The sequence below is a fragment of the Canis lupus genome, chromosome 24 (assembly GCF_003254725.2).
Source record: "Canis lupus dingo isolate Sandy chromosome 24, ASM325472v2, whole genome shotgun sequence".
Taxonomy (NCBI): domain Eukaryota; kingdom Metazoa; phylum Chordata; class Mammalia; order Carnivora; family Canidae; genus Canis; species Canis lupus.
In genome coordinates this window covers 3,582,605-3,608,037 of record NC_064266.1, presented here as the reverse complement: position 1 = coordinate 3,608,037, position 25,433 = coordinate 3,582,605, and the positions used below count along the sequence as shown (strand labels likewise).

The following is a 25,433-nucleotide window of genomic DNA, read 5'->3' as shown; positions in this document are numbered from 1 at the left end:
AACATTGCAATGAAATGTCATAGCTCATTTGTAACACTGTGTACAACAGGATTCAGATAAATTAACAAGATGCAGGGTACAAATAGCTTAAATGGGGATGCCAAGAGAATAAACTTAGTCTTTTGATTGTCAATCGTATTTAAACCCTCAAGTATGTCAAACTCCAGTGCCACAATAATTTAAGAGAGAATAACTCCAGAAATGATGTTGATGGAGTATTTTTCCAGTTTGGCTGGTAAGACTGGAAACAGTTCGTAATTGCAATCCTCTGCTCTTGGGAGCTACCCACTAAACACTTCATCATCTCAGATATTTAAAGGATAAAAAACATCACTTGCCTCTGAATCTGGGGTCAATGATTCTGCCAAGATAGAAGCTAAGGATCAAAGCCCCTCAAGATTGAACTGAAACCACTAGAATATAATCTGAAATGTAATCGTTCTTCTGCTAAGTTTTTCTCTACTGCCAATCGCTTGGAACTGTTGCTCTCAACATCAGCCTGTCATAATTCCAAAGTTATGTCTGTGTCTCAAAGTTATGTCTGTCTACTGCAGGATGCACAAGCTCAAAGGCCGGGTAGGCATGTAAAAAGGTACATGACTGGTGTATGATAACTGAGAATGGTAGAGACTGGCCAACTGGGGACTCCCATTCCTTCTCTGGGAGAGGAGACATCTGCTGTTCCATCCAGCAGGCTGTTTGTCACATGGGAATGTAGAACCTGTGTTGCCAGCCCTTGTAATTTTTCAAAAGATGCCAGAAATTCAGATTTGTTAAGTGTCATGTCTTCATTTTTCAACATTGGCAACAATTCAGTTTTTCTTTTGTTTCTTTGTTTTTGTATCACTGGGCAGCCCAGAATTAGTATTCAGCCCTGCAGCCAACCTTCTTTTATTGCTAAATAGAAAAATGACATTGCTGAATTGCCCAAGATATTCTTAAGGGATGCTCATCAAGTCCTCTTTTTTTCTTCTGTCCTTCATCTAAAGCATTGTTTGCAGTTTGTTTTAGCTTGTGTGTTAGCATCATCTTCCCCACTCACAAAAGTCCAAAGGGTTCTGATAGTCCCTCCCCACCAACTCATTCTGCTCTTTCTCATGAAGCTGTGAGTTCAGGCAGTTAATTCTTCTATCTTCTTTGTCCTAGGGAGAAGTTACAAGCACAAGTTGCAAGATTTCTGAATGTGATTTTTATTTCACATGTTAAAGAACAGGGAAGCTTATGCCAAAAAATGCCCATGCATTTGAGGGAGAGGAGCCCAGGCTGGCAGCTGGGATCAGCAAGGGGTTGGAGGTGTTGGGGCTTCAGCTTCGGAGAGCCAGAGGGTGTTCTAGAACTATGCTGTCCCACGTGGTCGTTCCTGGCCACATGGGATTGTTGAGCACTTGGAATGTGGCTTGCACAAAATGAGATGTTTGTTTTAAGTGTAAAATACCAGATTGGGAACCAGTATGGAAAAAAAGAGAACACATCTCATTCTTTATATAGATTACATGTTAAAATTATAATATAAAAAAAAATAGTAAAATAAAATAAAATGATAATATTTTAGATATGTTAGGGAAATGAAATATTAAAATTAATTTTACCCATTTATTTTTGTTTTTTAATCTGGCTACTAGAAAATTATTATATTCTACTATTATATTCTACTGGAGTGGTGCCTTAGAACAGCGGTCTGCCAACGTTTTCTGCAAAGGTCCAGGTAGTAAATATTTTAGGTTTATCAGGTCATAAAGTCTTTGTTGTAACCACTCACTCTGCCATTCTAGTGCAGAATCAGCGATAGACAATATGTAAATGAATAGGTGTGGCTGTGTTGCAATAATCCTTAATTTACAAAAACAGGTGGAGGCAGATTTGCTGCCTCCTGCTTAATGAGAAGATAAATGGGAAGGAGGAGATGGGGTCGCTTCTTATGGTCCGGTGGCTTGATGTTGGTTGGTCTGGATGCTGGTTAAGTGGGTTTGCCAGCTTTTTGAAAGTTCATCAGGCTGTTTATGTGTCGTTTGTGTATTTTTATAAAAAGCTGACTTAAGAGCCAGAGAGATATATCTGCTCTTGTCAATCACTGACAATCCTCCTCCCACTTTAAAAGTGACATCATTTTTGCCCATTCTCCCCTGGTAGTCAACCATTTAGTTGCCCCACATAATCTGGCTTTCCCCCCAAGTATCTGTAACTCTGTCCTACTGTACATTCATTCTGCAAGGCGATCCTACCTTCAAGAGAATTGTACAGGGGCAAAAGTCAAGCCCCTGGCCATTTGGGGAGATGTAAGGGGACATAACTTTTTTGTCATGTAAATATAGACAGTCAGCAAAGTATGATATTTCCTTCTGGACCTCGCTGCTAACCAGTGATCAAGCACTTGTGCGAGCCTGCTCAGATCTAAGGAGAGAGCCGAGAAGACAGGGGTGCCGAGGTGTGGGCACAGGAACTCAACACACACCCAGGTTCCGTAGCTGAGAAAAGATCTTTCTACCACACCCCCCACACCGCCCCCCCCCCCCCCCCGAGCTCTTTGCTCCTGTGCGGCCTCAAAGTTGCAGAGAGAGGGCTTCCAGAAGTGGAAACATTTTTAAATAAATCTTTTAACTTTTCGCCTGTGGATACAGCTGCGTTGACACAAAGCCACATTTGAGGCATGATGTCTCAGAAGCCTGGCACCACAGAGTGTTTTTCTACTGGGACCCGTAATGGCTGGCTTTTAAGAGTGGTCCTGTGTTCAGTGTTATCAATGTGGTGCTTGAACTGGGCCTTCAGCTGACCTCCGAAAGGAAATAGTTTTAAAAGGAAGAATTTTAAGTCTGCCAAGAGTCAGATAATGGCACAGCACAGAAAAAAAGCAAGGGTTTTGTGTGTTTTATATGAAAATACAAGTCTCTTAATGCCTCAAAACAGCAGCCTCTGGAAAATGTGCAGCTTAATATACCAGGCTAGAAATTAGAGTTTTAAAGATCAAAACTTCCCCTCTCTGTTCCTTGTGATTTACTGGAAAGAAACAAGTTCTTTCTTCCTGAACCTCTTCCTACCTTTATTTTTGGTTTTGTACCAGTGACTGTACTCCTTAAAGTAGATTTCAGAGCAGTCTGAAAAAGTCCATGCCATGTGCATAGCCTCATGCCTGAGAAGCTTTTAGCCTGGATGGCCTACGAAAATGTGCCTTGGGGAAAAAGGCCATTGACAGTCGGTTAATTTTGTACAATCAGCTTCTCTGCCACCTGTACATCCTTCTTTTTGCCCAAAGCGTCCTCTAGTGAGGACCCTGGAAAATGAGAGGGTGGGTTTGTTCACCGTCTCAGCACATCAGGCCTGGCTCAACGAGGCCAATTGTTTCTCCTTCAGGGGACCATTTGTAAGGAGATATGCTGTGGACTCCCCTCATCGGTGTGGACTCTGGCTGGATGCTTGGCGGGAGGACAAAAGCCAACATTGCAGATCACTGTAGGGGAAATGTGATCTAGAGTTCTCCCAAACCAGTTGGGCGTGATGGTCACCTTTCTGTTTGTAGCAGCCCCATGAATAAGTGGAGCTGCAGAGAACAGCTCAGGCTCCTAGTAACAGAGGCCTGGGAACCTTGAATTCAGCGGGATTGCCATGCACATTTTATCACCCACCATGTGCACCTGGCACAGTATGTCCAGTTACAGGAAGCTCTCAGAGGGTACACACTGGGGTTCGGAGTGGCTGGCCAAAGGGATTTTGTCTGCACCACAGTCTGACTCTGCACTCCAGGCCTGCTGGGAACTAGAACAGTGAGAGACGACAGTGAAGCAAGGAGGGCAAAGTGTGAGTCCGTGGCAGATGAGATGAAAGTGAGGAAGGGACTGGGATGGCATGGAGATGATACGGGCCACACAGGGTCCAGCCCCAGAAGGAGGAAGGATTTTCAGTTTCAGTAGTTCTAGAAACAGGGATGTTGGAGCCAGGTTTAAGGGAGAAGATTGGGGCAAGTTTCTAGCCACTGGAGAGGCCAGCTCAGGTGCCAGAGATCCAGAGGGACAAAGAACCTTGGGCTCCCGAGAGTTCCAGAAAGGGGTGACTGCATGTAGTTGGTGGGCACTGTAGTGACTGCTGGGACAGTGGGTTAGTGAGTTCTTGTCTCAATAATGCTGCCAGCAGAGCACCATCCAATGAGAGGCGAACAACCACCGGGATTTCTTTCTTGCTCTCCTGTCTGCAGGTGGGCTGGAGCTCAGATGATCTGGGCTGCACTCAGCGGGGCTTGTCTTCAAGCCATACATTGGGTCAGACCCTACATGCATCACTCATCTTCCTGGGCTCTCTGGGATGTGTTCTTACAGCTACAGCAGAGGCACTGGGATACAAATCCAACTGCACACGAGCTTTCAAAGCCAGTGCTCACATCATTTATTCTATTGACCAAGGCAGGTTACACAAACAAGCCCATCAGCAAGGGCGCAGGGAAATAAATATACTCTGCCTTTGCCTCTGCTGAAGGGAACTGCAAAGTCATGTGGCAAAGTGTGGGTAGAGAGAGGGGTAAAGAATTTTGGGAAAAAATCAATTCTTTTCCAACATGTAGGGTTTTTTGTTTTTGTTTTTTTTAAGATTTTATTTTTAAGCAGTCTCTCCACCCATCATGGGGCTCATACTTGTGACCCTGAAGATCAAGAATCGCATACCCCACCAACTGAGCCAACCAAGCACCCCCAGCACATGTAGGTTTTGATCACTGCTCAGGATGGATTCCACTAATGGAACTCACACAGCTTGTAATTATGTGAGAATGCCAATTTAATCATTTGTGATGAGAAACTTAAATATGTTGTGGACTAGTAACTCCTGTCATCCATTTAGTATATTCTTTTCTGATAGGAAAGCTACCTAGAGCATCAAATAATCATTCCAGTTTTGCTTATGAACGTGGAGACAGAGCAAGGGGCATTGATTGGGGCCTGGTCTCCAATGGAGACCTCCATCTCCACTATAGGAAGATTCCTGCCAAAGGGGTAATTGGGAGGATTGCCCCCCTTTAGGTGAAGATGGTGCCAACTTACTTTTTTGCCCTGCTCTTTTCTAACCTCTTCTGTGATCATTAATAACCTACAATCTTTCTTAGGTACAAAGTAACTGACTCAACCATAGCTTTAGAAATGATAATGAAATTATTCCACAGCGACTACCAGCTGATAAACATAAGGAGAATTAAGGCATTTTCCAAGACTTCACAGCCACCCAAGTACTGATCATTGCTTAGGACAGGTGCTTTACATTTTCATTAATAACTCTGAAATTACAATGAGCATTTAGAATATTTGTTGGCCATGTGGTCATGAAGTGTGTGCATACAAACTCCGTCATTTCCTGTGTGCATACAAACTTGTTTGTTATCCTTGGGGGCCTCACTGGATACTGATAGCCTCAACATTTCAGTCAACAAAGCACTTAAGAACCACTTGAGGAAGAAATAAGAGTCTAGCTTGTCTGAAAATCTTCCATTGGCCCTTACACACGATAAAGAAAATGTCAGCATTAGACTCGCACATTTGATGTCAGAAACCGGAGAGAAAATCCAAGAGACAATAATGGAACACTCTTAAGAGATTCTGCACAAAAATGCTCTTCAAAGATTAGGCTCTGGATATGAAAGAGTTTTAGTATTATATTAACCTATTTGTTTATGCCTTCCTTTTAAGGTATGCAGAAAATGATATATAATAGCACTGTGTGTCTAAATAAGGCTTCTAGCTTTTAAAGGCTCGTTCAATAAGAATAAGATAAATTCAAAAGGATTAGAAAGCATTGTGTCATGGTTTAATTGGCAATGTTTGTCCTACTAAATGGTATGTAATATAATGGTGGTCTTAACCATCAATGGTGATTTAGATGCTGTCAAATTTGATATTTTTCCACTAGAGCGTACTGCTGATTGTTCATCAAAAATGGAACTAGAACCATGAATGGAATAACTCCAGACCCGCAGGGTGGCTAATAATGAAGAAACAGGAAGAGAAACCACTCTTTGGCTTTTTAAAGCCTTTACATATACTGGGGTACTTTAGCACTATCCATCCTCGTTTTTTAAAAATTATTTTATTGAGGCATAATTTTCATGCAGTAAAAGTAAAATCTTAGATGTAAAGCTCAGTAAACTTTATGCAGACAGAGTTCTGTAGCATACTACAACTGTAGCTACCACTCAGATCAAGGTGTAGAGTATCTGTATCACCCAAGGTAGTTTGTCAATAGCGCACCCAAATAAGAACAGCCATTATTCAGATATTTGTCATGATAGATTCATTTTAGCTACTCTGTGGCATAAAATACACACACTTCTGTGATGGGCCCGTCTTGCTCAACATGTTTTTGAGATTCACCCATGTTATAATATATATATCAATAATCTGTTCCATTTAATTCCTGGGTACTTATGCATGATATATGAATATACCACAATTTATTTGTCCATTTCCCTATTAATGGATATTTAAGTTGTTTCAGGTTTGAGCTACTATGGGATTAAGATGCCATGAATATTTTGTGTGTGTGTGTGTGTGTGTGTATATATATATATATATATATATATATATATATATATATATATGTCTTTTTGCAGACACATGCATTCATTTATCCGAAGTAGCATTCCTTATGACCCTGCAGGCATAGATATCAGTAGACATTAGAGTTTTCTAAAGTAGTTGGACCAAATTTCACTCCCACCGGCAGTGTATGAGAGTTCCAGGTGCCCCGCATCCTTGACAACACTTGATGCGGCAGTCTTTTAAATGTTATCTGTTCAACTGGTTACATGGGTATATCCATTATGGTTTTAATTAAGATTTTCCTGATGAATAACAATATCAAACACCTTGTAATATATTTTAGAGTATATTTGTATGTTTTCTTTAGTGAAGGGCCCATTCATGTCTTTTGCTCCTTTAAAAAAATGTCTTTTATCTTTTTCTTACTGGTTTTCAACTTTTTAAAAAAAAACATATTCTGACCATAAGTTCCATGTTAGATGTATGTACTTAGAATATCTTTTCCCATCCTATGACTTTCCATTCACTTTTTAAAGATGTGTTTTGTTAAAGTTTCTAATTTTAATAAAGTCAAATTTATCTTTTTTTGCATGATTATATCCTTTTAAAATGTTGTTGCTGTTTTTAAGATAATTTTTGCTTTTTATGTCCTGGTTAAGAAATCTTTGCCTACTCCTTACTTCCCTGGTCTAATAACCCATTTCCCATGCCAGTTCAGCTGATGCCAAAGTCAATGTATTTTCTTGAGAATAGAAATCAGGTCAGGTTAAATCTGAGTGAAGCAGGAAATGTGCCAGAGGTTAAGTTAGGAAGGTGAAAACAGCAGAATAGATTGAAGCAGAATAGATTGCAGAATAGATTGAAGCAGAAAGAGGCCCAACACAGGTTTTTGGTCTGAAGAAAGATGAATTCTAGAGGCTTTGTGGTTGGGTGAGCAGATAATTTGCTGTGTTGCTGTCCAGCCCATGTTGTATCTCTTAGAGTATTCTGAGAGTCTTGTCAGACTCCTTCGTAACATTAAACTCTTCAATGTTCACAGTTTCTGATTTATTGCCTAGAAACAAAAAAGTTGACAAATTTCATGTTTTAGCGACATGATATTAATGTCTAGTGGCCATAATTTTTCTTCTAAGTGCTCAAAACCCATTATCTTAATAATCCTTTCTTGACCATATTCAGGAAATAAAACCTCCACTTAGAATAACATTTGTCCATCCCAAATCCTCTCACTCTTCTCCCAGTTTTTATAAGTTTTCCTAGGATGCCTGGGTAGCTCAGTGGTTAAGCATCTGCCTTTGGCTTAGGGTGTGATCCTGGAGTCCTGGGATCGAGTTCCACATTGGGCTCCCCATAGGGAGCCTGCTTCTCCCTCTGCCTGTGTCTCTGCCTCTCTCTGTGTGTCTCTCATGAATAAATAAATAAAATCTTAAAATATACATATAAGTTCTCCTAAAAAAGATCAATGTCAATAATTCCATAATCTCATCTGTTTTCCTACAGTCCTGGGTAAATGTTTGGGTTTACTTGTCATAATGAGACCCTGGCAGGTCCTGGACAGAACTTCCCAGGCAGAGAGGGACGAGTGCCAAGTGGAAGTTGGCAGGAAGCACAGGACATGGTGGGAAGAAGATGGGGCAGCTGTAGACTCTGTGGGGGACAGAAATTTATGTCACAAAGTGGGCTTGAGATCAGTAGCAGCAGCTGAGTTGAGACCCCACAGCTCAGGAGATGAGCTCTGAAGGCCATGGTTCTGTGAATCTTTCCTGGGAAGGAAGAATAGCTGTGCGGTGAGAACATATCTCCCTGCCAGCGTATTCCAAGAGTTTTATCCTTAGAATGTCAGGATAACAGAAATGGAGCTGAGTTTCCTAAGTGATAGTAATTGGCAGGATCAAGATGGGAGTAGCCACTTAACATCTAAGAAGGTGAACTGAATGAGGCTGCAGAGATGTCCTTGGCTGTCCATCCTCAAGACACGGTAGATGAGCATGGTGTAGTAGAAAGAGAGGACTCTTGGGAGTCAAACATATCTGCCTCTAATAGTGGCTCTACTACGTGCTAATTGTAGGACACTAGGCAACATGATATTTCTATCCTAAGAATGGCAAGAGGATCAAGTAAGGCAGTATGTATAAAATGCTGATTTTCCCATTTTCCTCCTATTTCTTCCCTATGCACCACCCAATGGATAGCTGTCAGTCGTTTGTCGTTCTTGCCCACTTTGGAGCACTGGGTCAATGGAACAGTCACGATATTTTGAAATAAAACTTTCCCTTGGTTCCCAGGTAGATCACCCTATTATATGATGACAGCCATCATGTTGTATAAATCTGCTAGGGCTGCAGTGGCAAGATACCATAGACATAGGTGAGTTAAACAATATAATTAATCTTTCCACAGCTCTGGAGGCTGGAAGTCCAGGTTCAAGGTGCTAGCAGGACTGGATTCTTCTGAAGCCCTCTCCTGGGTTTTTGCATATGGCTGTCCCCTTGCTGCCTCTTCACATGGTCTTTCCTCTGTGTGAGTGCATCACTGGTGTCTCTCCCTATATGACCTAATCTCTTTTTATAAGAACCTTCTGGGAGATCCCTGGGTGGCTCAGCGGTTTAGCGCGCCTGCCTTTGGCCCAGGGCGCGATCCTGAAGTCCGGGATCGAGTCCCACGTCAGGCTCCCTGCATGGAACCTGCTTCTTCCTCTGCCTGTGTCTCTGCCTCTCTATGTCTATCGTGAATAAATAAAATCTTAAAAAAAAAAAAGAACCTTCTTATAAGGTCAGATGGATTAGGGTCCAACCTGACAGCTTTATTTTAATTCATTTTGCCTCTTTAGAGGCTCTGTCTCCAAATACAGTCACATTCTGAGATGTGGGATTTAGGGTTTCAATATACAAGTTTTCAGGGACAAAATTCAGTCCATAGCACATGTCTGTGCTGACAAATCCCACACTTGTTTCTCCAGCATGTACCCCCCCCCTCCTTAAAAACCAGATCCATTGATGTACCTGTTTCCAGATCTTTCTTCCTAGAAGTTCTCCTGGTAATCCAAACCCAAAAATTCTAAAATCCAGCTCATTATATTTCTCAAAATCCTTCCCTTCCTTGCTTACTTATGAATTCATATAAAAGGAGCACTATCTCAGATGAGTCTTACCAATTTGTTGAATCTATTTGAATGGAAACATCAAGAAGAGCAGCAAGGATGTGCAAGAGGAAGGATAATATAAAATGCAGCATGGTTTAAGCGTGTAGCCTCTGGGGTCCTCACTTAGCTCTACCACTTACTTCCTGTTGCCTTTGAGAACATTATTTCACATATTTACACCTCATTTAAACCTTTTTAGTATGCCAGTCTCTTCTGGATGTTGTCAGAATTATATGAGTCTGTGTGCCCAGTCTGATACATTGGGCCTTATCTGTTCAGCTCATACCAACCTGACTTCTGGCTCCTAGCATTTGCATCTCTCTGTCCAAAGAGAGCAGGAGAAGCACTCAATCAATCACTGAGGAGTATTGGTGTATGAATACCCCAGTTCCCTCACCCTTTCAGATGGGATCACTCTAAGGCTTGTTATTGATGCTGTTTGCCAGAGTTTCTCTATGAAATTAAACTCCAGTGAAATTGGCTTGAAAACCATCCTCTCCTTCTGTGTCTCACTCCCCTTTCACCAACCAGTATTTCCTGGGATTCTCTGCCCTAGAAATTGCTTGCTCTGGGATTCTTTCCTCAGGGTTTCTTCTGGGGGAACCCAGCTACAGAAGTATGCTATGCTTAGAATATGTCCTCTCAAAAATCATGTTGAAATCCTGATGCCCACGGTGATGATATTAGGAAGTGGGGCCTTTGGAATTGCTGAGGTCATGAGAGTAGACCCTCATAAATGGGATTAGTGCTCTAACCTAACCCCTTCTTTTATGTGAGAGCTCCCTAACCCCTTCTTTTATGTGAGAGAATACAACAAGAAGTCTGCAACCAGGAGAGGGCCCTCACCCAACCATGCTGGCAGCCTGATCTAGCACGTCCAGCCTCCAGAACTGTGAGCAATAAATTCTTCTTGTTTATAAGAACTATGATACAGACAGTATGTAAAAGCTTGGCTCAGTGCCTAGCACCTAAATCGCTCAGAACTGTTGTTTCTGCCATTATCTAGTTGTTCAGCAATAGAAAGCAAAGATGCCCCTGGTGGGAAAGCAACCTTCTCCATGCTGCAGGGAGAAGCTCCATGTGGCCATCATGAGACTGTCAGAGCCCAGTTGATAATGGTCAGTTTATAACCTGTGCAACTTCTCAGTGGGGGTTCTAATGGCCCCAAGGAGCCAAAGATTGTTTTGGGGGTAGACAGGGAAAGACAACAAATGTTAGTCTTTCTATGTATAAATCACAGATTAACTATGACATAGAAATAAATATACAGTATATTTGTAACATGAAAATTGAATAGGAGGATCATTAGGAAAAAATGTCAGAAAGAGCTCCCAGGAGGGGAGAAATGACAAGGACAAGAACTCTGCTGGTTCTAACAGGCAAAAAAGTTACTACTGATGTTACTCTGGCTGTGGATCATACTGGGTGGCACTGTTTAGTTTGCAGGGTTCATGTCCTCTTTTCTGGAGCAGGGAGTTAACAGTTGAACTCACATAAAGTTGTTTAGTTATGTTTGCCCAGGGAGGCACCACCCTTTTGGCAAAATATCCATCTGTTTGTGGTTAAGATTGTCCTGGTTCTTATTACAACCAGACTTGGTTACATTTCGAGAACCATAAGGCTTGGCTCTGAGGAACAAGAGGACTGGTTTATCCAACATGGTGTGCTTTGAATCTTTCCTTCTGACTTCTCCAAAGCTTCTCCTCTTTGCTGGCAGCACTGAATTTGGCAAGAAGAAAAAAAAGACTGAATTCCTTCATTCCAACTCATGTCTTTTTTGCCAAAGTATGATTATTAAAAGAGTTTTAAAAATATAGCTTTCCTGCAGACATATAATGAACCTGGCTTAAGGATTTATTTCACTTATTGGGAAGGCATCAGCAGCATGGTCAGGCTAGTTCAAGGTAGGATATAAAAGGTGAATATGTATAAATGATTTCATTCAAAGCAAGTCGGCTGAAATATGCTCATCTATCTTAGGTACAAAATTAGTTACCGTTGTACAGGGCAGTCAAACCATAATCTCTGGAGTTGTTCTCTACTGGACAGATGTCACTTGTGAATTATATCTGCATGATTATATCTGGATGTTTTGGGCAGTTTTTCTTAAATTATCATCCAGATTCACCTTGACATTTTCTATACCAGTCTCTATGTCCAACAAAATCTTAACAAACTTCAATTCTTCTATTTTTCTTTTGAGTACCTGAAGGGCTACCTGAAAAACTTGAATTAACTCGTCCCTTTCACATCAAAGGCGCCTGGGAGCTGGGTGCATTCAGTGGTTTCCTGTGTTTACAACACCTTTCTATGCCTAGGCATCTGCCTATTTCCATGGTATAAATGCTCCAGCCATGGGGAATCTCCATTTACCAATGTGATGTCATTGAAGGCAGATTTGAGAAGAAATGTATACAGTCACTGTTGTGAGTCAGTATTTTCTAGTCCCAGTACATCTTTGAGTGTGTACTATGACATACATTTCATGGATTGTGGGCGTGGTATTCAAATTACTTTCCAAGGATGTAGAATTATGGTCACTAAGTAAATGTCTCTGAAGAGCCTAGAAGATCAGCTCATCTGATGGTCCTGAAACTATAATCTCTAGAATGCTAATAATATTCCTTGGGGATGCTTCACAGGTCATGCAAACTTTAATTCAAATTTCTTTTTCAAAGTTATATTTTTAAAAATATAATGAAAGAACATGCATGCATACACATGTAGCAAACATAAAGAAATATGTGGGACTCGTGAACATCAAGTATAGAATTTTTGTAACCTCCTGAGATAGAAAAGAGGATATGATGGTGAAGAGTTTGCAATGGTTGTGAGTACCGAGGTGTGTGATACTATCTTTAATCTTCATTGTATATCTTTTTTAAAAAAGATTTATATATTTATTTGAGAGACAGAGAGAAAGAGAATGCAGGGGTGAGGGGCAGAGGGAGAGGGAGAGAGAAATCTGTGCTGAGTATGGAGCCCAGCGCAGGGCTTGATCTCATGGCCCTGAGATCACAACCTGAGCTAAATCCAAGAGTCAGATGCTTAACCAACTATATCACCCAGGCACCCCAAACTTTGTTGTATATCTTAAATATTGTGTAACAAATTCACAAGACATGCCCCCACAAATACATTTTATATCAAATTTAAAACTTCTGAAAAACACTGTCAAATTCGCTACTGGGCTAAACTTATGTCCAAGTGGTAGAATAAAGCTTTCTCTTGCCTTCTCTGTTTAATTACACATTTTCCAGTGTTGCATGGGGAAGCTTTAATGGTCAAAACGTTAAATTGTCACTGAGAACCTTGTTTTATTTTATTTTGTATAATGAGACTGTATTTGTATTTTTAAGTTTTCAAGCAATTTCACACTTTTCATAAAGATTTACTTATTTATTTTGGAGAGAGTGAGAGAGCGTACACGCACGCCAGTGCACTGAGCCAGGGCACTAACGTGCCAGGAGTGGAGGGAGAGGGAGAGAACTTCAGGCAGACTCTGCGCTAAACATGGAGTCCGATGCAGGGCTTGATCCTATGATCCTGAGATCATACCTGAGCCAAAATCAAGAGTCAGACACTTAACCAGCTGAGCGACCCGGGTGTCCTGAAACAATTTCATACTAAATAAATGTTGCAAAGAGGACAAAAAAACAAGTATGCCATTTATTTATCCAGATTAGTAAATTGTTAACATATTACCATTTACTTTATCATTATCTGTCTCTCCCCTACACACACGCATACACACACACACACACACACACCACCTATTTCTAAATGATTTGAGAGGAAGTCACACGCCTCACATCTCAGGACTACTTAATACTTCTTTGTTTACTTCTTAAGAACCAGGACAGAAAAAAAAAGGAAAAAAAAAAAAAGAACCAGGACAGATTCTTTTTTTGTTTTGTTTTGTTTTTGTTTTGTTTTGTTTTTTGGTTTTTTGGTTTTTGTTGTTGTTGTTGTTGTTGTTGTTAAACCAGGACAGATTCTTATGTCAGCACCATATAGTTGTCAAACCGAGGGCATTTAACAATAATGTAATACTTTTATCTAATCTATGGTTCATATTCCAGTTTCCCCAATTATCTCAATAATGCCATTTTATAGCGATTTTATCTTTTACTTTTTAGACTCAGGATCCAGTCCAGGATCGTGCATTGCATTTAGTTATCATTTCTCTTTAGAGCTTTCCAATCTGGACCGGATCCTTTCCAGGTCTTTTAAGACCTTGACATTTTGTAAGAGTTCAGGAGCCTGTTGTTTTTGTAAAGACCTTCCGTCTGGAGCATCTGATGTTCCTTGCAGGTGGATTCAGTTCATGTGCTTTGCTGAGAATGCTACAAAAGGAATGCTGTGCCCTCTCCAGTGCCTGCTATCAGGAGGCCCACATGGTAGGTAACTCTGCTGGCCGTCTAAGGGGTGCCCTCCAGGTTTTTCAGTGGGAGATTTTTTACTAAAATGAGTGAGGAGTCCAGTGCTTATTTAGGCTTTCCTGGACCATAGCTCCACACTTGCTCTGCAAATGTTAGTCAGCGGGGTGAGCCAACCTGCTTTCTAAGCTGTGCTGCATTTTTGTGGCCCAGGGAAGGGGCAGCATCAGCAGCCTGCCATTGCGGGTGCTGCAAAAGCCGTCAGTGTCTGCATGTCTGGCTTGTGGCACCCTGGTGCTCAAAGAGCTGAAGGAAGTTCCACAACAGGAGTCTACACCAAGCTGGGCCTCCAGAATGGTGGCTGAGTGCGGTTGATCCCCAGTCTAGTGATGTCATATTTGTACAGTGTGGCTTTTCTGAGGTTTCCCTACTTTCCCGTGCAAAAGAAAGATGGTCTCTTCTCTGAGCCAGGGCTACTGAAGTGCCAGGCCACAAACTGTGGATGACCCAGCCTGGGACAGTGTGGCCTTTCACAGAAAAACAGGAAATTAGAACATAGGCACTTTCCACGTATCAGCTAAATCATGAGTTTCTCAATTGGTCCATGTGGCTTAAATAAGAGAGTATGATACTTTAACTAATTATGATGTATTTTATTAAATAACATTTATTTTAATGAATTTTATAGTGTTCAGAGCTGTTTTAAGTTCTCGCACAGATTTGCACAGGAATTCATCGCACACAATTTCACTGGGCCAAGGGGGTATGATGGTGTGGGCAGGGCAGATGTTAGAATCTCGTCTGTGTTTTATAGGCATGACCATATTCCCTAACTCTGAACGTTAGAGAACATGCAGGGCCTGTGGGTTATAAAATAGAAACATGGAATTATAATGTCATGGGAGGCTGTTCGAGGGGCTATGGTACCCAGAGAAGGGAAGGCCTTAGGATGCGGGCCAAGGAGGGTTACACAGAGGAGGCAAGGCGATCCTTGGGTTGAGTCTTGAGAGGCAAGGAGCATTTACACAGTGGTGAATGGGGGCATTTTAAACAGAGAGACTTGGGACACCTGGGTGGCTCAGTAGTTGAGCATCTGTCTTTTGCTCAGGTTGTGATCCAAGGGTCCTGGAATCGAGCTCTGCATTGGGCTCCCGGCAGGGAGCCTACTTCTCCCTCTGCTTCTGTCTCTCCCTCTCTCTGTGTATCCCTCTTGAATAAATAAATACAATCTTTAAAAAAATAAAAAAACAAACAAACAAGGAGACTTGCAGAGATCCAAAGCTATGGCAGGTGAGGGTGGCCTCATGGTTTGTGGGGGAATAAAACAGGAATAAAAGTTTGAATCAGGTTGGGGAAGAGCCTGCAGTATACACTGCATTAAAGAGCTTGGACTTCGTGTCCTAAATGTCAGGGTTGGCATCTCATCTCAATTAGATTTTGTGTTTCAGAGCAAGCAGGGTTTCTCAAACATGAGGCAAGGGTTTCTGGGAAAGAAGACCCTCACTCACCCTTCTGAGGGACCTGAGCTGTCTCTGGATATGTAGACGTGGGGGTGTGAAGGCAGGAGCTGCTGCTCTCTTTTCACTACCACGGGGCACACAGAGCACACACAGCCCTGAGCACAGGAAGGCAGAACCAAGACATAGAGACAAGCCAGGGAAACAGGGCCCTGTGGAAATCATGGAACCATTGGATTGGCCCATGCTTCGTGCAGCCTAGACATCAGTATATCCCTTGTACTGCTTAAAGAGTTTTAAGTTTTTATTTTGAAATGATGCCAAACTTCACTAAAAAAGTTGTAAGAAGAGTTCAGACAACCCCTGTTTAACATTTATGCAAATTCACCGATCTGTACCTTTTCACCCCTTTGGCTGTACCAGTCGAGAGCAGGTTGTAGTCCTCCCATCCTATTACTACTTACTACTTCCATAGGCTGTTTTTAATAACAGGGGTGTTCTCTTCATTCCCCCAGTCCGATCATCCAAGACTGAGGTTTAGTCATTGATCGGAACTATAGATACTAATTTTTAGATGTTCCCAATAACATCCTCTATAGCATATTTATTTCTCCAGTCAAGGGTCATGTGTTTTTCAGAGGTTTGCATCTTTTTAATCTGGAATGACTTTTCAGCCTTTCTTTCTTTGTCTTTCATGACATTGATGTTTGTGTAGAATCTGGGTTTTTATTTAATGTCCCTCATTTGGGGTGTATATGCTGTTTCTTTGTGATTGGATTCAGGTTTCACACCTCCTGTTGGAATGCCCTATAACTGAGGTTATATTCTTGGCGCATCACATCAGGAAGAATGTAGCATCTGTCCACCCTCAGTAGGGATTTTAACTCTGATCACCTGGTTGAGCATCTTATGTAGTTTCTTCTCTATATAGTTACTATCATTTCTTATGTAGCTAACGAGTAGTCTGTAAGGAGACATTACTGTTTATTTTTAAGCCAATTTGAATTGTATTTTCTGTTACTTACAACATAAAAGCTCCTCACTGATTCAAGGGCCTATTTATATTGTGGGATTAATTGTTGATGACCTTAAAAAAAATAAATAAATAAAAATAAATTAAAAAAATAAATAAATAAATAAAAATTGCTGATGACCTTGGTGAAACAAGCAAGGGATTATGATGAGAAGAATAGGAGTTTCTTAAAAGCTTTAATTGTGGTCAGGTGGGAGCAGAGCTGGACCAAAGTGCATAAGCATCTCAAGAGGATGAATCAAAGTCTTTGACTTTATTTTGGAAAAAAAAATTTGTATCGATAAAAATCACATCCTCTGTAACAAGTCTTTTAATTGTGGGAAATTTGCAACAATTTGAAAATAAGTCTTTCAGTTTTTTCATTAGTCTTAACTGGATAATATTAGTTATACTCACAAAGGGTAGCGGTTATTTATAGGGACACCCAAACTTTATTCAATATATGTGGGGTTTTTTCTGGATTTTATATTGGCAAAAATGTTTCCATTAATTGTAAATTCAGTACCAGCTGAGCGGGATTGCTAAGACAACTAGGGAACCAGACTCTATTTTTTTTTTTTTTTTTTTTTTTTTTTTTTTTTGGGAACCAGACTCTAAAACAAGAATTCCAGTATAGACCATTTCCTGGGAGGTGATCTCGGGGAATGCCAGTAGACACAGGAGAGATGGGGAAGGAAGCAGTCATTAAAGCGTGTTATTAAGCAAATGTGTATGTGTGTGTGTGTGTGTGTGTGCAAGCGCACGTGCACATGTGTTGGTGCTATTATGTGTGGTGTGTGCATGCACATGTGTTGTGTCCATGTCTATGGTGTGTGTATGTTCACATCCATCCATGATTGTCCATGATTGTCTTGGCATGGCTGCCCCCAGAAACAGACAAGGATAAGGATTCAAGTGCAAATAGTTTCTTGGGATTTGGAAGGGATGCTGTTGGCAAGTTTGGAAGTGAGAAGAAAAGATAGTTAGCCACTAAATAGTTTGTTACCAAGCCAGCCCCACTGGGGCACCTGAGGCCCAATCTCAAGAGATACCCCTGGGAAAGAGTGTAGAGTCTACACATCAGAACTCTCCCACCTGAGAGATGAGGGAGCTGGGACAAGGTGGGGCAAGTCACTGTTGCATCATGCATGGTGGCTTCATAATCTTATCCTCCCAGGATTGCCAATTTAGTCCATTTTCAACTCAAGGTTGGACAGTGTGACCAGGAGTGATCACCTGCAAATGTTCCCTGGGAAAATGCTCCGCCAGGATAGGCCAGTGCTAGTCAGGAACGTTCTCTCTCTCCACTCATGTGGGATCATTCAGATCTCTGTTCTGGAGGGAGCAGTGCCAATCTACATACATGTCACTGCTGAGATTAGAAAATTGGGCTGGAAACAGATCAAAAAGGGACCCTGAATACCTAACCAGGGAATATGGATTTTCGATTCTAAAAATTGGCTTGTGAGCAGGGCAGCAGGATGCTGGAAAAGGACGGTCCCTTTGGTATAGAATGTTCCTGTGGCACGGAATGGAGCAGATGCAGACAGTGGGGCTGCACAGAGCTGCAGAAATCATTGAGGCTGCCGTGGCCCAAGGTCTGAGTGGTTGTGGAGAATGGGAATGAAGATGACAGCCATCTCAGCAAGAAGACTCTGCAGAACTGCACAGTGATTGATGTGCGGAGTCAAGCAAGGTTTCACGCCTGGTGCCCTCGTTAACATAAGGGTGTGGGGACTTCAGAGGAACGGAATGTTAAGTGGAAAGTCAGCACTCAACATTCAGAGCTGCATTTCAGGAGAAGAAGCCAAAAGGAGTGCTGCTTCTTGGACTTTTTTGCAGACAGGTATTTCTGAGTTCAGAAAGCAGGAAGAGGACTCAGCAAAGACTGGGTTTTGTTAGCTTTGCTTTTTTTCTAAATTGGAACCAGACAAAATACATAGTTGCAATCTAGAAATAGTGCACAAGTCTGCCAGCTGAATGATTTGACTTCTTTTTTCTCTCTTTGTACACCTTCATGAAGTAGCAAAAGGGATAGAAAATAATTAGAAACAGGGAGCAGGAAGGAGAAGGAAACACTCAGGCCCTAACTGAGCAAAGAAAGCAGTTGGTTCCTGGAGAAGGCCTTGGTTAAAATAGAAGCTTCCAGCCAGAGGGGAGCCTCACATTTGTACATAGAAGTGCCATGTAACATGAGATGTCATAACAGGCAGGAAATGGGGATATATGGGTAAAAACCCTTTATAAATCAGAGTGCCATGTGCCAGCTGGGCCACTGTCCCCAGAGTCATGGGCATTAGCTATGTTATGTCTGGACCCCACCACTTGGGTGAGGCCAGTGGAGACAGAGAGGGAGATAGCTTGGCTCAGTACTGAAGCAGACATGAACTCTTTCTCCTGGCTTTCACACAAAGGCTTTCAGCCATCTAAAGAAGAGCAAGAGGGTAAGGTCTTCAGGGAGATAAAAGCATTAACCTCCACTCTTCGTTTTTGCTGGAGACCTATTATAGCCAGAGATGGAGGTCTTATTTTGCCAAGATAATCAGCTTTGGGGGGATTCTCAGGCATGTTATCCAGTTTCCTATCATCTGCAATAACCCAGAGTCAGGAGAAACTGATTGTAGAAGGTCATAATATATCCCCAAATATACACAGCCCAAAACAAGTGTGCATTTGGAGGATTGATCTCAGACACAAGGCTGAAGTATTTTTCAGTACCTACTGGGTACGTTTGGACCTCCAAGATGACGATGCTGGCAGGGGAAAGGCAGCTGGTTAGAACTGAGACAGGATTGGTGGAGGACCCTGAGGTGGTAGACCCATAGTGAGGGGCTATAGTATTTTAGAATTAGCCAAAGGGAGAGAGAAGGTGGAGGAAGGAGTATAACAGCCAGAATGCTTTTAAGGAGGGAGTGTAACCTCTTAAACTGAAATTAAGAGCTAGAGAGGAATTAGGAAGCCTTAGGGCTATTGAATACAAGCCTGTCTCTCTTCCCAAGTGCCACCAGGGTGTAAGTAGGGCCACTTAGCACTGAATCTTACACTTTTGCAAACCAAGGTCAGGTGAGCGTGGGCAAAAAGATCAAACCAGTAGTGGACTGTGTCTATTCTCTCATTGGTCCTAACATGATCCAACATGCCCAAGACCTGGGCAAGAGGGGCCTCTGTCCTGAGCTATGCATTTTGTTTCACTCCAGCTTCATCACTCCCTGTGGCATCAAGGGTTATGCCAGCCTGGAGCCTACATCTCCCTTCCCTTCTTGCTCTAGATGCACAGCACTCTGGAATCCCTGCCTGCATGCTCCAAGCCTTGTGGCACAACCTGCACAGGTTGGAAGTTTGGACAGGGAATTCAGCATAGACAGGAAAGCTGGGTTGTCCACAGAGCTGTCAGAAGAGAAGGGTAGCCTTCTGGGGTAGGTTCAGGTTTGCCCCATGTCCCCACAATCAGTACAGAACACTGAAGAGTCTGAAAATTTCAAATTGAAGCCTGACCTTCCAAGTCCTTATAAAGGATATTTGTCTTGACAGGAGGATAGAATGCATTTTATTTAACAGTTTGTAGTCTTGATTTATAATTTTTAAAGATTCAGACATATAGTATGTGAGCCTGCGAGCCTATGACCCTCCATTTGTCTTCTTAACCCAGGCAGGCCCCACAATATTCATGCCCACCTAGCATCCCATTAGGAGGAATTAGAGCCCAGACACAATCAATAGCTCAGTGCCTCCACTATCCACTCTAGAATCCTGATCTGTGCAAAAAATGAAAAAGTTGAGAAACATGATTGGATAGCAAATTGCAGAGAACAAAGTGGGTCTGTGTGTGATAGAAAGGAAAGGCCTCCATATCATAGACTCTGGTGGAAAAATCCAACAACAGAGAGAACATATGGGTGGCCTAAACCAACATCCTTGTGTTCCAAAGTAGCATGAAGAAGGATTTATTTCAGTGTGTTACGTGGGTTGACAGCACATAACAGGTGTTTGAGCTTATCTTGTCATTCTTGGCGTTACAGTTCATCTTATCATTTATGCTCTTGATGAAGCCATTTCTTATAAACCCTTCTTTTCAGCGTTGATGGCTTCTCTGTAAAATCTCATGCACTTACTTGTCCAAAAAACTGAGCATATACATGCCAGTCACTGTGTCATGTATTAGAGATACTATACTGAATAAAGCAGTTGGGATCCCCAATGTCTGGTTGGCTGAGGGAAGATCTTTTCTTCTCCTCTTCTCCAACGTGTAAAGAAACAGAGCCTGTTAAGTCTAAAATAACAGCCTAAACATACAGCTTCCGTCAGGTTTTCCTGATGGGATCACTCACCTTGGTTGAGATGAAAGCCAGACATGTCTCATGTCTTACTAGGAATGAGTATTGTAGTTTCATTTCAGTCTAGAGATCTAGTTTCTTACTTTGCTCTCTTTTATTACCTCAGTGTATGAAGAATCAAATGAAAGCAACCTCTTCAGAGACCACGGGGTTTAGAATGGGCCAAGGAGTCACGTCTCCCTGCTCAGTAGAGCTGATTGTCTGATTTTCATGAACTTTGCAAGTTTGTTGATGTTCGGTGGTGACTTGAGATTGGCCGTGATGAGAGTATTTACCCCATAAAATAGGCTAATGCTAAAGCTGGGGGCTTTTAATCCCCCCAAAAATCAATTGTTAAGCATTTTCCAGCACATCCCCTGATTAAAGGGGCAGGTAGGTGTCCTCACAGTGAAATGGAAAGTTTGGAAAGACATCAATATGTACAGGATCCAAATGAAGGAAAGAGAAGCAACTCAGGACAGGAAATTCTAGGCATTATGTGCCCCGGGGGCTAGTTTAATCTATAGGGATGATGTCCTTCTTTTTGTCCTTCAGTGGTGGTTGTCGTGACATTTTAATCTAGGACTATTTTATTTTATTGTGGCAAGAATACTTAACATGAGCCTTGCTTTCTTAAAGACATTTTTATGTAACCATTGAGATTGTGTGTATGTTCTTTAGTAAACAAAACAAAATAGAAGAATAAAGAACATTGAGATTGGAATTACAGTAGTCTATTGCTGAGCAACAGAGTATTCCACAAGTTCAAAGGAGAATTGCTTCCACTTTTCTCACTGATTATCTAAGAAATACAAAGTATCCAGTACTGTAACCAATTCATAATGAAGTAGGTGAAGCGGCACTGAACATCATTTGTTATAGATCCAAACCTGACTTATGAATTCATTTGTTTGGAATTTGGGGAAGTGAAATAAACCTTGGTCTGGGCAAAATTACACTGGTAGGAGAAAACCTTACAAGAGTTTAAACTATGCAAGTCATATTTGTTATTTTATAAAAATGTGCGGACTCATTGAATAATCTTGCAAAATGTGTATTCAAACTTTAACCCAGGGAAATTGGAACTTGATAAAAATTATGAAAATAATTACTGCCACCTTATGGGGCAGGAATGTTAAGCAGTAGAGTTTCATGAAGACAAAATTCTTTTTGCTCAATCACATCTTTAATGTAAAGTTTACAGGGATCCCTGGGTGGTACAGCGGTTTAGCGCCTGCCTTTGGCCCAGGGCGTGATCCTGGAGACCCGGGATCGAATCCCACTGTCGGGCTCCCGGTGCATGGAGCCTGCTTCTCCCTCTGCCTATGTCTCTGCGTCTCTCTCTCTCTCTCTCACTCTGTGTGTGTGTGTGTGTGTGACTATCATAAATAAATAAAAATTAAAAAAAAATAAAGTTTACAAAGAGCAGAATTCATCCCTAAAAACCATTTTCCTTAAAATCAAAATTAAATGGATAACCATGTGGAAAAGTAAAGACTCCCAACCCCCTACCTCCCACCATACACAAAAATTAATTTGAGGTGGATCATAGATCAATGCATAAAATCTAAGACTATAAATCTTTGGAATGAAACAGAATATTTGTAGCTTTAAATTCTTAGATCAGAAAAGAAGAAAGGTACAAAATTAAAAAGAATTGAAGAAAGCGGGATCCCTGGGTGGCGCAGCGGTTTAGCGCCTGCCTTTGGCCCAGGGCGCGATCCTGGAGATCCGGGATCGAATCCCACGTCAGGCTCCTGGTGCATGGAGCCTGCTTCTCCCTCTGCCTGTGTCTCTGCCTCTCTCTCTCTCTCTCTCACTGTGTGCCTATCATAATTAATAATTAATTAATTAATTAAAAAAAAGAATTGAAGAAAGCTTTAAACATTTTAACTGTAAAATGTGTAGTTAAAATGTGTAAAAAACTGACCAAGGACTTAAGACGGCTTAATGGAGTGTGCTCCAGAAAATATTTTCTCCATGGAAATGGTCAATATTGGTCATTCCAATTCCGGTGGAAATATTTGTGCTTGTTAAGCATTGAGTTAAAATGTCCTTGAAGACACAAAGACCAGATTAAAATAACAGGGTAAAAACATCTTTACGACAATCCACAACTATTTCATGATTAGAGAAGCTGAATCAATTCCATTTCATTCAACTCAGGAACTTAAATTTTTGGAAAGAGAGAGGTAGGGGCCCCTGGGGTCTCAATCGGTTAAGCGTCCTCCGATTCTTGATTTGGCTTAGGTCATGATCTTGGGGTCATGAATTTGAGCCCCCACATCCAGCTCTGCCCTGGGCATGGAGCTTGCTTAAAATTCTCTCTTTCCCTCTGCCCCTCTTCCCTCTCTATAAATAGATAAATACATACATGCATAAATACATAAATAAATAAAATAAAAGAGAGAGGTAAACACATGACAAAGCCTCCATTCAGCCTTGGAGTGTTGATATAAAAAGTAGAAATGTGCCTTTTGTTTGTTTTCACCCCCAAATTGAAGCATCTTCCCTTTGAAGGTTCAAAGGCTTCCTTGTCCTGTGTTTACCTAAAATGTCCCCACCAGAGGTGACACCAGCAAGTTCTTCTCTGATTTGATAGGACTTTTTCTTCAGTGTGTGCCTTACTTTATTCCAAGATCTTTGGATGAAATATTTGATAATGGGATGCCTGGATGGCTCAGCAGTTAAGCGTCTGCCTTCCGGCTCAGGGTGTGATCCTGGAGTCCTGGGATCGAGTCCCATATCGGGCTCCCTGCATGGAGCCTGCTTCTCCCTCTGCCTGTCTCTGCCTCTCTCTCTCTCTCTCTCTCTCTCTCTCTCTCTCTGTGTGTGTGTGTGTGTGTCTCATAATAAACAAATAAAATCTTTTTAAATAAATAAATAAATAAATAAATAAATAAATAAATAAATTAAAATATTTGATAAGATGATGAAAACATTTCATCTGAAAACTCATGGTTATCTTTCTGAAGCTATTCTGGTCCAGTATATTTGATGAAAAGGAATATAAATCCACTCAAAGTACTCAAGAAAAGGGAGCATTTATTGTCAAGATTTAAGATGTGTTGAACCTCGGCACTGCCAGGCCTGGTGGGAATTATAAGGCCAATGGCCTTAGGTCAAGATTCTCAGTTGCACATGTGCATTCTCCCTTCCTGGCCCACTGTGAACCAGTAGCCCTGCGTATCTGCTCACTCAGGATATATGCTCTCCATAAATCAAGTAGGCATATGGATGCAAATCCAACTTTCAAGCATAAGCACCTGCCCTGTGACTCTCAGCTCAAAATCTTCAACAGAAGATTCTACTTCATCCGAGAACAGCCAATGAAATAGTAGCCGGGGACAGTTGTAACATTGCCAGTCCAATCATCTGAGGGGATGGGGTGAACAGAATCACTCACACTGCTTATCAGGTACAACATGGGCAATGCAGGTGCTCTACAAGGGGTGTGGCTGGGTGGGGCAGGGCATCTGAATGAGGGGAGTAGAGGCAGTGTGAACTAAAAGAGCTTCTGTCCCATCTAAAGAGAACACTCAGAGTCAGCCAGTTGTGGCCATGCTGAATGACAGCTCAGTGTGACCAGAGAAGCTACATATCTACATTTTATGCAAAATGTCCTGATTTTTTAAAAGTTGCCAGTTGTAGCAGCCACTGTCAAGCTCTTCCCATATCCCTTGGGTACTTACCATTTCCATGCATGCCGGCCTGATTTCCAACTGCCAACTTTGCCTAAGGGCTCTCTTTGGCCACTAGAGCCCATTTTATCCACACTAGAGGCATGGTGGAAATGCTGGTGAATTAAGACCTCCTAGGAGCAGCTTTCAACCAGTGACTGGGCACATTTGGTCATCTCCTCAGCTCCCTTGTCCCTCAGTTGAGACTACTCTGAGGCATGGTCTATACGGGTTTCCAGTGTTCCCCAGAAGAGTTGAAGTCCAGTTGCCCAGTGGCTACATGCTTGGTCATGCACTTTGTATTTGCTGCTCTTCTTCCCCCATGTCACTTCCCCTCCCCACCTAGTGTTTCTTGAAGACACTTCTAATAAATTATTGGACATGAGTTGTTGACTCAGGGTCTCTAGAGACAGCTAATTCAAACTTATTTTTTTAAGTGTATTACTCAGTCCATTAAATCTGCAGTGTAGACTCAATTCAATAGCTGAGCTATGCTCAAGAGAAGCAGCCACTCATTGGAGTAATAGGGATGTCTACAGGGATATGGAAGAGGGGGAGCCAGGAAGCTAATTCTTGAATGGTCCAGGGGGTCAAATGAGGGCCTTGGGTAGGAGGTGAGAGAGGCAGTTTCCCATCCAAGAAAGGCAGGAATTTCTTGGCAGTTCAGCTGCCCACCTATTGCCCAAGGTGGCATGCATTGCCATTGGTGCAAGTGTCCACACCTTGACCATGTGAGCACCAGCAAAACTAATGCAGTGTGGATATTGCGAGAGGCTCTGTGAGGCACCAGTTTTCCAAGGATGGAAGGGCTTGACCTTCAGTGAAATTAGTCTCATTGTCAGGCTGGTCTTACAAGTGACAGAAATGCACCTTGCTTTAAAAAAAAAAGAAAGAAAGAAAGAAAGAAAGGAAAGAAGGAAGGAAGGAAGGAAGGAAGG

At 41.8% G+C, this 25,433-nt stretch overlaps 1 protein-coding gene across 5 annotated transcripts in view; it reads left to right on the top strand.

Moving 5' to 3' along the window:
* Positions 1–25,433, top strand: part of RIN2 (Ras and Rab interactor 2) — a 218,422-nt gene that overhangs the window by 81,883 nt on the left and 111,106 nt on the right. For 2 of the 5 annotated variants that reach the window (XM_025469144.3, XM_049100279.1), the window contains one exon: positions 13,969–14,054. The exons of 2 other annotated variants lie outside the window; for them this stretch is intronic. In XM_025469144.3, coding sequence (XP_025324929.1) covers positions 13,998–14,054 — 57 coding nt within the window. In that variant the 5' untranslated portion in view covers positions 13,969–13,997. Of the gene's footprint in view, positions 1–13,968; positions 14,055–25,433 lie in introns of those variants that run through there. One more of the 5 variants, XM_035705886.2, reaches the window with a different exon arrangement.